We start from the raw sequence: 14,315 nt of genomic DNA, 5'->3' as shown, positions 1-14,315 counted from the left end.
TGAAAATGGGATGTAAAAGCAAAATACTGCGGATGCTGGAAATCTAGACAAAAACAAAAATACTTGGAAAAACTCAGCAGGTCTGACAGCATCTGCGGAGAGGAATACAGTTGACGTTTCGAGTCCGTATGACTCTTCATCAGAACGAAGGAAATAGAGAAATGAGGTGAAATATGAGGGGGGTTGGACAAGTGGGGCTGGATAGAAAGGTCATGAGGACTCGAAACGTCAACTCTTTTCTTCTCTGCCGATGCTGCCAGACCTGCTGAGTTTTTCCAGGCAATTCTGTTTTTGTTTGGGCTGCATAGGGGGCCAGTGATAGGTGGAGGCAAAGAAGAGATTGCCAAAGATGTCATAGACAAAAGGACAAAGGGGTGTTGACGGCGGTGATATTATTTAAAGAATGTGCTAATGGGGGACATTAAGGGTAGCAAGCAGGACAAGCAAGTGGCAGATGGCCGGGTTGGGGGGGTGGGTTGGGGTGGGGAGGGATATGTTGGAAACATTCAGGCAGCATCTGCAGGGAGGGAAGAGAAGAGAAAAAAAAAAGTGAGCAAGTGCAGGTGAACGGGGTTTCGGGGATGGAACGAGTTCCTGGGCACGCGCAGGCCCCCCCCCCCCCCCGCCCGCGACGGTGGGGTGGATCTGGGAACTGGTGCCGCGACCGCCCATTTCCGGCCATGACGTCAGCCGGTCTGAGTCACTGCGTGGCCGATTGTTGTCACGGCGCCCGTCTGGAAGCCAGAGAAGGGCTTTTCTTGGAGAGAACCCGCTTCACCATAACCGCTCCGCACAACATGTAAAGCGGGCAGAGAGAGAAAAAAAAAATCCACCCTAACCACATCCCGCCAACTCAGGGGGAAAAGACGGGTTTTCACAGCTGTGTTAAAATCACCGGAGCAGCGAGAGGGGCAGGAGAAACTTTGTAAAGCGGAGGGACTGGTCGAGCAGGCCGCGGGCAAACACAACAGGTTTCAAGGAGGCTTCTTTCAACCTTCCCTTTCCCCTTCCCTTGTCTCTGGAACATTTCACCCTTTCTCTCTTTCTCTCTTTATTTTTCGGAAGGGGAAAGAGGAAAAAAAATCCTGATTATAAATGCGGTTCGGACCCAAAATGATGCCGGTAAGTTTGTTTTTTAAAAAAAAAAAATTTTTAAATTAGGTGAAAGTTCAAGTAGAAATGTGACATGTAACTCGCAATGTGATATTTGTTGTTCTCTGCTATAATTTTCAAGGGGATGTTGTAGGCTGTAATTGCTTTTTTTAAAAAAAAAAGATGCAACTTCTCGGTTTGCTGCGTAGTGTCGCCATTTGAAGATTTTTCCTCTTAAATGATACTGTAACGAATAGTAGGAAAAAAGATTTAAATAAATCCGCAAATTAACCCCCCCTGTTTTTCTTTTGAAGCTGTTTCTCTCTCTCACCCCGCCCCCCCCCTCCAAATCCAGTCACGAATTATTGAAATAGTGCGACTTACGTTAAAACATTTGATCTAAGCCAAGCTAAATGGTACTTTTAAGGATCAGTTGATTACTTTTAACGTCCTAGCCCAAATTTTGGAAGGAAAATCTTGTCAGCTGCAGTCGCTAAATCTCCAACCCCTTTACTGTGCAAACATACGTTTCGAATGTGGTACTGATTATGTTCCTATATTAAATAGCCCTGGAGAGTGCTGTGATTTCTGTATGAAAACATTTGGATTATCAAAATAATTTATAAGTATGTAATTTACAAAGCATGTATAAAAGAGTCAGAATCTTTTTTTAAAAAAAAATTGAATTATTATAATTAGCACTAACATCGTATTTTGTCAGTTTATGTCTCTTGTTTCAACCTTGTATATTAATATCTGGGCTGCTGGCCCGAAGAAATTACTGAGTTTGATTGTAAGGGAGTAGAATTACTATTGCCAGAGATGGTCAAAACGCAGGGATGTTTAATTATTGATGAGGATAGTACCCTTGTCCTACATTTATATTAACTATTCAGAAAAACATGCTTGCAAGCTGGCAGCAAAGAAGGTTAAGCAGCTTTCTGGGGATTAACCTATGATTTGATTACTTTTAGTATAGATCTGTACAGGAAATTTTTTGTCAACACATATATACGTTGTGTGTTTGTGTGTACTGCATCTACAGAGCTATAAGTTAGGAAGCATTTACATTGAAGCTTTAGTTTCATTGAAAGGTTGACACAGACAGTGATCTTGCAAGGTAAGTCTGGAGTCAGAGCCCAAAGTGACTGTGGACTGAAGCAATGTGAGATTTCCCAGAAAGTTTAGTATTTCACTGCCTAAATTAGATGCCACATGGATTATAAATTCAGTGGACTGATAAACCTAATTTATTGGGTGGGGGTCATTTGGACTTCCTGGACACCTTGTAAATCTGGTTTAACTTGATGTAAATATTGAGAGCAGAGATTCCTCCCTCTGCTATTTTAACCTTGTAAACACCTAACTGTTGGGAGAGAGGGCTCTGTTGATCTGTTATCTTGAGATCAATAGTGTTTTATGGCAGTGTAAACCAAATCATTGAGGTGACCAACAGAAAAAAGGAAAATAGAAGTACAAGGGACAGCTGGAACTAATTTCCTTGCAAATTCATTAAACCAGAGGCTGAGTTCTCTGGTTTCAGAAATTCAGCTTAACATACAATAAAATAAACTAATCTTTTTAATGAAAATTTTCTTATTTCTCTATCTATATAATGGAAAATGGAAGCCCTATTTTCTAGTTCCAGATCAATAAATGTTCTACACCAGTACCATCCAGTAATGTAATTGGCACGTCCTATCAAAATAAGATTTTAAAAATAGAATTAATAACATAAAAGAAAATGAGCCCTTTTCATTTTATTTTGTTACCTAAAGTGGGAATCGTAACGATGATGAGATTGTTTAAAATGTCAAACTTTGAGAGCTGTAAGGCAACTTTTGTACCAAAGTAAATGTACTTTCCACTTATTTTTGGTTTAATTTCAGGAATATGTGAATATATGGCTTTTGCTTCCATAATTTAATATCTGTTCCATTTACATTACTTCAATGTTTGGTACTTAAGTTTATAATCTTAACCAGATGTTATCCTAAATGCCAGCCACTTATACAGTACGTTGCAAGCGAGGATGATTCTATTCTTTCTCTGTCAACTTTTTTGGTAGCAGCAGGTGTCATTGTGTTTCACGACATATGGACAGCCCACATGAACTGGTCGTAAAGTTTGAACTAAAATGCATTTGTGCCATATTACAAGAACTTAGAATTGTAAATTTCTTACAATACATGTTGCAGGGAATTGAGTGTCTTCTATATATTAGACATGTCTGTCTTCAAGCTGAATGGGATATCCAGTTTAATTTTTTGCAATATGTCGACATTGTGGACTTAGGGAGATTTCTGAAAGTTGCATCCATAACTTGAGTGAAATAGCACAAAACTCTTTTTTGACCCACTATTCAGGCTTGTCAGCTGCCCCCAAGTTAGTGTCAGTGATTAGTAATCTTGAAACCATGTAAGTGACAAACTTAAACTAGTGTGTTCAGTTCCAGACTTCAACTATTTTAAGTTAATATATTTTTCCAGTTTAAGTACTTTTATGATCAAATCTAGGCAATTATAAGATCATGGTTTTGAGGAAAGGCCATTTACTCATTCTGCTCCTTCCATTGTCTCGAGATTCTTTTCCAGATCCTAATCAGATTTTTAAAATCTATCTTCTACTGCACATTGATATTCCCTATTTATCGTTGGATCAGCAGATATACTCATTTTGTGTCCAACAAGAACTGTGACCATTTGTCAATCCACCTTCTATTAGTATGTTAATTTATTGCTTGCTCCTCGTATTGAGTGCTCACTTGTGATGCAGTTTATCAGCAACTTTTTGAGTAATTGGGCATCTGTTTTGTTGTCTATACCAACATTCTGAAAGTTTTGTTTGGACAAACTTGCTGAGCCATTGGTCCAGTAAATGTTTGAAGGTGACTGATATCAGAAGAAATGTACCCCAACTGGAATCAGTTTCCTTTTTCTCATTATTATGGTGATTTGCCTGTGACAGGTACACTGATCATGTAAAGTCTCACATAAAGGAACAGAAGCTAGACTGCTAGTTTTGTATCTGAGATAAGATCTAAAATTCAACTAGTAAGAGAAATGTTAGTATAATAACTACAACACTTTGAATCATAGAATGATTATAGCACAGAAGGATGCTATTTGGCCCATGATGTTTGTGCCAGCTCTCTGCAAGAGCAACTCACCCAGCTCCATCCCTCTACCTTTTCCCCATAGCCCTGCAAATTTTTTCTCTTCAGATAACTATCCAGTTCTCTTTTGAAGTTGTTGATTTGTCTCCAACACATTGCCAGGCAGTGTGTTCCAGTCCATAACCACTTGCTGAAAAAAAAATGTCCTCATGTTGCCATTGCTTCTTTTGCCAATCAACTTAAATCACTGCCCTTTGGTTGTTGATCTTTCTGCCATCGGAAACAGGTTCTCCCTATCTACTTTGTCCAGACCCCCTCATGGTTTCGAGCATCTCTATCAAATCTCGTTTACGTTCTCTTCTCTAAAGAGAATAGCCCCAGTCTCTACAGTCTGTCCACGTAACTGAAGTTCCTCATTCCTGGAATCATTCTCTGGAATCTTTTCTGCACTCTCTCTCATGTCTTCGCATTCTTCCGAAAGTGTGGTTCCCAGGATTAGACAAGGTACTCCAGTTGAGGCTGAATCAATATTTTATACAAGTTTATTATAGCTTCTTTGCCTAGGGTCCCATATATCACTTTCTCAACCTGTCCTGTTGCTTTGTGATTTTACAATGGTTTGTTTCTGTGCCATATAACCTTTCATCCCAATCAGTCTGCGCAGGTTTTATGCTCCAGTCGAGCATCCTTGTGTCATTCCTTGTTTAAGTCTATCATCATAACCCTTTATTCCCTTTCCCTCATGCTTGCCTTTAAATGCATCTATACTATTCACCTCAATCACTCCCTGTAGTAGCAAGTTCCACATTCTCACCACACTTTGGGTAAAGAAGTTTCTTCTGAATTCCATATTAAATCCCTTGGTGACTCTCTTCTTTTGATAGCGTCCAGTTATGCTCTTCCCCACGACAGAGGAAGCATTCTATCTCTATCCATTCTATCAAAATCTTCTTAATGTTAAAGACCTCTATTAGTTGTACACAGATACCCACGGACCCCTCTACTCTTGCATTCCCTTTAAAATTATACCCTTTACTTTAGATTGCCTCTCTTCATTCTTCCTACCAAAATGAATTACTTCACACTTCTCAGCATTAATCTTCAACTGCCACTAGTCCATCCATTCCACATGCCTCTCCATGGCCTCTTGAAGCTTATCCCTATCCTCCTCAGGGTTCATAATACTTCCACATTTTGTGCCAATCGCAGATTTTGAAATTGTGCCCTGCACACCCAAGTCTAGGCCATCAGTGCAAATCAAGAAAAACTGGGATCCTAAAACCGACCCCTGAGGACCCCCTCTATATACCTTTCTCCATTCCAAGAAACAACTGTTCACCGCGACTCTCTTGTTTCCTGTCACTCGGTGACCTCGTATCCATGCTGCTACTGCCCCTTTTCTTTCACGGACTCTACCTGATTGGATTAGATTTTTAGCTGAGGAGTGAACTAGTTGAGGTGAGGTGCAAAGAGAAATTAGCACAAAAGCGTGTCGAGCAAAAGTATGTTTTATTTAAAAAATAATTGCAAAAAAAGGTAACTACCAATAATTTTACGGTGCTATGAATTAGCAGTTAGAAACTATAAGAATTATTTAAAATTTAAAGAATGAGAAAATAAGAAGTTAGGTGTGTAATAAGGAAACGTGTTGAAAAAGAACAGTAAAGTACTTTACAAATGCAGGGTATATCAATTTCAAAGAAAATTATCAAAAGCAATGTGGGATTCCTGAGAGTGGAGGATTGTCAATTTGTCAATGGCCAAAACATGGTGGAGGTATCAAACATTGGGTATTAACATTTTCTTAGATTATCCCAGTGTTAGTCGTTGAACATTCATTTTAGATCTTTTGACTATGCAACATTTTGTTATCCAAATAGACAAGTTATACGGAAAGGGTTCCCTTCTATACCAAAAATTGATTTGTATGTGTGAACACCTGTTGCGGCAACAGTCTTGATGCCTATCAGTTTTATTTCATAATAGTTTCAGTCATCCTTCCCTATCCTGATGCCTATTACTCCCTAAATCAGTGTGATTTGGTGAGGTGCTCCTAGTCCTCTGGTTGTACAAGTAATGACTAGATTATGAAACCAGTGCATTTCTGAAAAATGAAATGGGCATGGTGAACTTTTTATCTGAATTTAGTGTTAAAAAAATGTAATCTTACATTTTTTTGGGTTGTGTAACACAAATTCTGCTTTGTTTTGTTTAAGGTGGTTAGTTACCGAAACAATTCTCATGAAAGTTTAGAGAAACAGACTTATTCTTGCAATTCTTCCAAAGAGGAATAAAATATTATTGTAGGGGACATTCGATTAGTAGGGTAAAGAGGTATACAAAATAAACTTGGCTTAGGAGTACATCTGTGGTAAAGTGACCACCCTGCTAAAGGATTGCAAATAACTTGTCCTGTTAAGATATTCCAAGTTAAAAACATTATCTGTGCTGGAAATGGATTAAGTAAAATTATCCATTTTCTAATTACCTGTTATACTTAACACAACACAAATTATTTAAGGATATATTCTGTTAGAATCTGAATATTGTGAAGAGAAACATTTGTTCATGGAGCACTTTGTAGTTTGGATTTCCAAATTAGAGGCTGGGCAGGATTGTTTCTTTCTCACTTGTGAGGTCTGTTTTCTCTTCTAATTGTAAATAGGAAATATTAAAGACAAATGTCATGTTTTCTTTTATTTGCTTGATACTAGTGTGACCATCTAATTTTGACTTCCTTAAAATGAAGCTTTGTGAAACTTTATTTGGTAAAAGTCATAACAAGAAAATAATAGTTTAAAGCTTGCAGTAAAATTGGTACCACTGCTACTGGAAAAATGTGAAATCACTCTCTGAAATTAGGATTGCAGAAAATCAATTTGTATGTCATTAGCTTTCAAAGTTACTAGTGATTTTGTGTCATATGGCAAATGAATAAATCAATTAAATTTTCCAATTTCATGACCTCATACTTGATTCTTTGATGTACTGGTTTACCAAGGACTTGTGCAAATTTTTGATGCTTTCAAAGGATTCATTGCGATGAAATGGAGACTTAATAGATACTACAGTTTGGACCACTGAAGCCCCAGAAAGGTATTATTTCGTACCTCAACCAAGTGGCTGTTTTTCATTTCAGCCTGCATTGAGTGCAGGTTATTTGATCGTGCTGGAACACCAGCTTCGCAGATGAGTGCAATTCTGACTTTGCCTATAATCTACACTTGGGAACTTTTTGGTAGCAGTCACCAGTTAATGATCAAGAGTGGAAACTCAGCAGATTTTCTTCCCCATTTGCTCAAGCAAATTATGTTTACCAATTTCTATGCTTCCTTCCTGGAATTCCCAATTGTTGTTCAGTTCCTCCTCTCTTTCCTAATCATTGCTCAGTCTCTTGACCTCTTTTGATGTGGTCCCGTTTAAAGATAGTGCTCCTGAGGCGGTTTTTATTATTCATACCTGGGATGTGGGTGCTGTTGGCAAGGCCTTATTTATTGCCAATTCTTAGTTGCCCTCAAATGATGATGATGGGCTGCCGCCTTTTATTGAGGGTCTTAAAAGATGAGAGGGAGGTGAACAGGGGAAGTGTTTGGGGAGGGATTTGGAGGGTGTGCCTTTGGAGCTGAAGGTATGGTCACCAATTGTAAGTTAAAAGGAAGGAGGAGGCACAAGAGACCAGAGTCTGTGAATTGTAATATTAGGTAGTGGTGTGGCAAACCTGAAGGAGGTTATTAAGCCCTTAATGCTGTGCTTAACTCCCTCTTCCCAAATATAATTTTGTTTGAAACAATTTTTAGTATTTATAAGAATTTATTCAATCTTAATACAAAATGAATTATTAGAAAGCGACAAGTTGATCACTGAATTTCTTATGCGTATGAACTTATTATGCAATATTTTAATATTGTAGTGTTCAGACTGCTTGGAAATCTGAGTTCATATTACAGTAAATTAACTGACCATATCACAATTTTGTTTTTAAAAATGAGTTATTTAAATTTCATGATGGGTGTTGGGACATTAATGATTTGCATTGCATTACAGGGTTCAAATTTTACATTCAAATGACTTCCTCTTATAAGGCAAAAGCAAAGAACTGCGGATGCTGGAAATCTGAAACAAAAACAAAAATACCTGGAAAAACTCAGCAGGTCTGACAGCATCTGCGGAGAGGAATACAGTTAACATTTTGAGTCCGTATGATTCTTCACCAGAACTAAGGAAAAATAGAAAAGAGATGAAATATAAGCTAGTTTAAGGGGGGTGGGACAGGTAGAGCTGGATAGAGGGCCAGTGATAGATGGAGATTGCCAAAAGATGTCATAGGCAAAAGGTCAAAGAGGTGTTGACGGTGGCGATACTAGCTAAGAAATGTGCTAATGGTGACATTAAGGGTAGAAAGCAGGACAAGCAAGGGACAGATAGCCCTGGTGGGGGTGGGGTGGGGGGAAGGGATCGAAATAGGTTAAAAGGTAGAGATAAAACAACGGATGGAAATACATTTAAAAATAACGGAAATAGGTGGGGGGGAAAAAATATATATCAATGATTGGAAATAGGGAGATTGGAAAGGGGGTGGGGATGGAGGAGAGAGTTCATTACCTAAAGTTGTTGAACTCAATATTCAGTCCAGAAGGCTGTAAAGTGCCTAATCAGAAGATGAGGTGCTGTTCCTCCAGTTTGCGTTGAGCTTCACTGGAACATTGCAGCAAGCCAAGGACAGACATGTGGGCATGAGAGCAGGGTGGTGTGTTGAAATGGTAAGCGACAGGGAGGTCGTGGCACCATGATAGGGTCCCCCTTGTCCTCACTTATCACCCCACCAGCCTCCGCATTCAAAGGATCATCCTCTGCCATTTCCGCCAACTCCAGCATGATGCCACCGCCAAACACATCTTCTCTTCATCCCCCTGGCGGCAATCCGCAGGGATCGTTCCCTCTGGGACACCCTGGTCCATTCCTCCATTGCCCCCTACACCTCAACCCCCTTCCACAGCACCTTCCCATGCAACTGTAGAAGGTGCAACACCTGCCCCTTTACTTCCCCCCTCCTCACTGTCCAAGGGCCTAAACACTCCTTTCAAGTGAAGCAACATTTCACTTGCACTTCCCTCAATTTAGTCTACTGCATTCGCTGCTCCCAATGCGGTCTCTACATTGGAGAGACCAAACGCAGACTGGGTGACCGCTTTGCGGAACACCTTTGGTCTGTCTGCAAGCATGACCCAGACCTCCCTGTTGCTTGCCATTTCAACACACCACCCTGCTCTCATGCCCACATGTCCATCCTTGGTCTGCTGCAATGTTCCAGTGAAGCTCAACGCAAACTGGAGGAACAGCACCACATCTTCTGACTAGGTACTTTACAGCCTTCCATACTGAATATTGAGTTCAACAACTTTAGATCATGAACTCTCCTCCATCCCTGCCGCCTTTCCGATCCCCATTTTTCCAATAATTTATATATCTTTTCCCACCTATTTCCATTATTTTTAAATATATTTCCATCCATTGTTTTATCTCTACCTTTTGGCTTATTTCGATCCCTTCCCCCCACCCCACCCGAATTAGGGCTATCTGTCCCTTGCTTGCCCTGCTTTCTACCCTTAATGTCACCATTAGCACATTTCTTAGCTAATATCACCACGGTCAACACCTCTTTGTCCTTTTGTCTATGACATCTTTTGGCAATCTCCACCTATCACTGGCCCTCTATCCAGCTCTACCTGTCCCACCCCCCTTAAATCAGCTTATATTTCACCTCTTTTCTATTTTTCCTTAGTTCTGGTGAAGAGTCATATGGACTCGAAATGTTAACTGTGCTCCTCTCCGCAGATGCTGTCAGACCTGCTGAGTTTTTCCAGGTATTTTTGTTTTTGTTTCCTCTTATAAGGCATAGTTTGTGATATCCAGCCTAGGCATTTACTGCAGCATAACATTTTCTGCAATTGCTCACTGTTTTAGTAAACAATGAGTACAACCTAGAAGTAGGATTATAACATGCAAATACTAAATGTCACTTCAGATTTTACTCAGTTATGGTGAAATTCATATTTTTCATGGCATTGGATATTTTGCTGCAGTTAGGAGCTTTTGCTGCATGTGAAGAAATAGCAGAGGGCACTGGATATAGCAAAGGCAACATCCTGACTGTAGTACTGAAGGCTTTGAAGACTTGTGCTCCAGAACTAGCTGCACTCCTAGCCAAGCTGTTTCAACTCAGCAACAACACTAGCATCTACACAACAATGTGCAAAATTGTCCAGATATGTCCTTTCCACAAAAAGTCAGATCCAATCTAGTCAGTTACCACCCCATTAGTCGACTCTCAATCATAAACAAAGTGATAGAAGGCGTCATCAAGAATGTTATCAAGTGGCACATGCTCAGCAACAACCTGTTTATCGTTGCTCTCTTTGTTAACCTTGGTCTAAACATGGATGACAGAGCTGAATTCCAGAGGTGAGATCAAGGCAGCATTTAACCAAGCGTGTCCTCAAGGAGCATTGACAAAATTTAAGTCAGTCGGAATCAAGGAGAGCACTGTCTACTGGCTGGACTTATACCTAGGATAAAGGAAGATGGTTGTGGTTGTTGGGAGGGCAATCAGCCCCAGGACATTGTTGCAGGGGTTCTTCAGGTTAATGTCCTGGGCCCAGCAATCTTCAGCTGGTTCATCAGTAACCTTCCCTCCAACGTAAGGTCAGAAGTGAGGATGTTCGCTGATAATTGCACAGTATTCAATACCATTTGGAACTACTCAGATATTGAAGCAGCCCATGCCCACATGGAGCAAGACCTGGACAAGATTCAGGCTTGGGCTGATAAGTGGCAAGTAACATTTGTGCCACACAAGTGCCAGACAATGACTATCTCCAATAAGGGAGAATCTAATCGTCTGCCCTTGATATTCAACAACATTACTGAATGTGTCACCATCAACATCATGGGGGGTTACCATTGACCAGAAACTTATTTGGATCAACCACATAAATACTGTGGCTACAAGAGCAGCTCAGAAGCTCTGAATTCTGCAGTGAGTAACTCACCTCCTGACACCCCGAAACCACCTTCAAGGCACAAGTCAGAAGTGTGATTGAATACTCTCCACTTGCTTGGATGAGTGCAGCTCCAACAGCATACAAGAAGCTCAACAGCATTCAGGACAAAGCAGCACACTTGATCACCTTAATCATTTAATCCCTCCACAACCAATGCACAGTGGCAGTAGTGTACTATTCACAAGCTGCGTTGCAGCAACTTGCCAGGGCTCCTTTGATAGTACCTTCCAGACCCATGACCTCTACCACATAGAAGGACAAGGAAACAGATGCATGGGAACAGCGCCTACTGCACATTCCCCTCCATGCCACACACCATCCTGACTCCACTATATCACAGCTTCTTTACTGTTGCTGGGTAAAGTCTTGGCACTAACAGCACTGAGAGTGTAACTACACCATATGGACCGCAGTGGTTCAAGAAGGTGGCTCACCACGGTCTTCTCAAGGGCACTTAAGGCTAGCATTTTTGTCCATCACTGCTAGTGTCTCTTTCAACCCATGAGCAAATAAAAAAAAAAATTGAAGATTGTTTGCTTTGGTATCATAGCAACTGAATTTTTATTCTCAGGAAGGGGTGTGGTTGGGAGAAATAAAAATACCAAAGTGATTTGATCACCTGGATTATTTTGCATAGATGTGGGCAGTGCAATCTGCTCTTAAATCAGATGATAAGTTTGAATTTGTAGCAATTCGAAATTTTAGGAACTTCCCGCTGTGCTATTAATGTTGCTTAAATTATTGGAGATTTCAAATATTTTAGCACAAAATTAACTTTGAATAATCAGGACTACGCTGTATATTGTGGAGGAGACCAGGAGCCGTAGTATGAAAATCTATGTTTAGAGAAGATAGGGCACTCTTGTATATAGGTAAAATGATTGGAAATATGATTGTTACTTCTGAAAATATTGTTACAGTGATAGCATTCTTTGAATTTTGGTGAAATATGTAGTATAGCACTATGTGCATTTTGTATTTTCCTAACTGAATAAATAGAATAGCTGCTTTACTCTTGACAGTTTAAAAACTGGTTTGCTTGATCCAAAGCAGTTTAGAAGTGCTTATATTTTTTGTCCCCCTGTATAATTTGCCAATAACACTGCTAATTTTGTTTCCATGAGTAAAAGTTGGCAAAAGCTCATATATCTTTTTAAAATCATTAAATAGTTTAAATAATTAGCATTCCACTATTTATGATAATTCTGTTTGTAGACTTCCTTGACAAAAGGTGCAGTGACTAATATAAGCCTTGTTGCAAAATGGGAATAAAGTGTTTGGTTTCCAGCTGTTGGGTACTGTACCTCAATTTGCTCATTTATTGTGCCATTGTTCTGAGAAAGTGTTTTGGATCACTGTGATTTGTGTACTTTTCTAGATATACATAAGCTTTATAAATTGCATAGGGAAGTGTTTTGGGAATAGGAGAGGAAGCAGGGTGTGTGATGGTTGGTAAGTGTTTCATTTGTTTTAGGCCAGATAGAATTCCCTGCACATTGCTTTTGACCTTGGTATGGTTTGTAAACTTAGCTGCAACAATTCAAAGATTTTTTTCCAAAGTTGTGTTATAATGCTTGTAAATTCGATGTATGATCTGTTATTGATCAAATTTAGATGACATTATAGATGCTTGAATAAAATAGAATAAATTATTCTTTTCTAGTTTATACTCAACCTATACATTTTTTTAATATAGTCTTTCAATACAGTAGTTAATTTGGAGGTTTAAAATTTGTACAAAACGATAGATTGGTCATGTTAATCTGTATTGAGATGGATAAGCGTTGCCTGATTACTATGGGTAACATTGATATGTATGCATTGGCAGTACTACTAGGATTTGATGGCTATTTTCCTAAGTTTCTAAGAACCTGCTGGGCCTTTTGATTTTTATTTTCTACCTTATTTGGGAAAGGGATAAACATTAAAAGGCTGTATAATATCACAACTCCAATAGAAGGAAGTTTAGCTTCAGTTTGGGATGCAAGCTTTCCTGTGGCTGAGGAGTACAGTGATCCTGCAATTGTTCACCAAGTAATTATTTTTTTTATCAAAACCCCACCTACAAAACATCACTTCCTGTTTTCTTACTCAGCTGTATGTTGGTTCGTGTGAACAGTAAACTTGGAGGTCAAGCCTCGCAGAGGTAGCTGGATAATCACTAGGTAAATTAACAGCTTTCTAATGAAAGTTGAATCTATTGTATAAAAGTTTTATATATCAAGATATGGTTGTGTGTCTAGTGGAATGGATTTTATTTCTTCAAATGTGAATGTTTTGCAAATCATAGTATATGCATCATGTCTGTTGTGCAGAAGATAATTACTTCAAATACAGCGCCTTCACATTCCAAGGGAGCATGCTACCTGTGTGCTGATCTCTTCAGTTAAGATGTATGGTTGTCTATACAAGCCTACAGCTATTAACATCTGAAACAAAAACAAAAATACCTGGAAAAACTCAGCTGGTCTGACAGCATCTGCAGAGAGGAATACAGTTAACATTTCGAGTCTGTGTAACTCTTCACCAGAACTAAGGAAAAATAGAAAAGAGGTGAAATATAAACTGGTTTAAGGGGGCGGGTGGGGTAGGACAGGTAGAGCTGGATAGAGGGCCAGTGAGAGGTGGAGATTGCCAGAAGATGCCATAGACAAAAAGACGGAGGTGTTGACGGTGGTGATATTAGCTAAAAATGTGCTAGTGGTGACATTAAGGGTAGAAAGCAGGACAAGCAAGGGTCAGATAGCCCTAGTGGGGGTGGGGTGGGGTGAAGGGATCGAAATAGGCTAAAAGGTAGAGATAAAACAATGGATGGAAATATATTTAAAAATAATGGAAATAAGTGGGAAAAGAAAAATACATTTAAAGAATATAAATTATTGGAAAAAGGAGGTGGGGATGGAGGAGAGAGTTCATGATCTGAAGTCGTTGAACTCAATGTTAAGTCTGGAAGGCTGCAAAGTGCCTAGTTGAATGATGAGGTGTTGTTCCTCCAGTTTGCGTTGAGCTTCACTGGAACATTGCAGCAGGCCAAGGATGGACATGTG

The 14,315-nt window shown here is 39.6% G+C and overlaps 1 protein-coding gene across 2 annotated transcripts in view; it reads left to right on the top strand.

Moving 5' to 3' along the window:
• The first annotated feature begins 726 nt into the window (after window positions 1-726).
• The window catches only part of LOC144689825 (apoptosis-stimulating of p53 protein 2-like), a 96,083-nt gene continuing 82,494 nt past the window's right edge, over window positions 727-14,315 (top strand). Inside the window, exon 1 of one of the 2 annotated variants that reach the window (XM_078557233.1) lies at window positions 727-799. Coding sequence is in view for 1 of the 2 variants with exons in the window: in XM_078557232.1 (XP_078413358.1) it covers window positions 1,096-1,122 (27 nt within the window). In the remaining variant the exon portion in view is untranslated. Of the gene's footprint in view, window positions 1,123-14,315 lie in introns of both variants that reach the window. The other variant, XM_078557232.1, reaches the window with a different exon arrangement.

The sequence above is a fragment of the Cetorhinus maximus genome, chromosome 14, assembly GCF_964194155.1.
Source record: "Cetorhinus maximus chromosome 14, sCetMax3.hap1.1, whole genome shotgun sequence".
NCBI classification, from domain to species: domain Eukaryota; kingdom Metazoa; phylum Chordata; class Chondrichthyes; order Lamniformes; family Cetorhinidae; genus Cetorhinus; species Cetorhinus maximus.
This window is presented reverse-complemented; position numbering and strand designations above follow the sequence as displayed.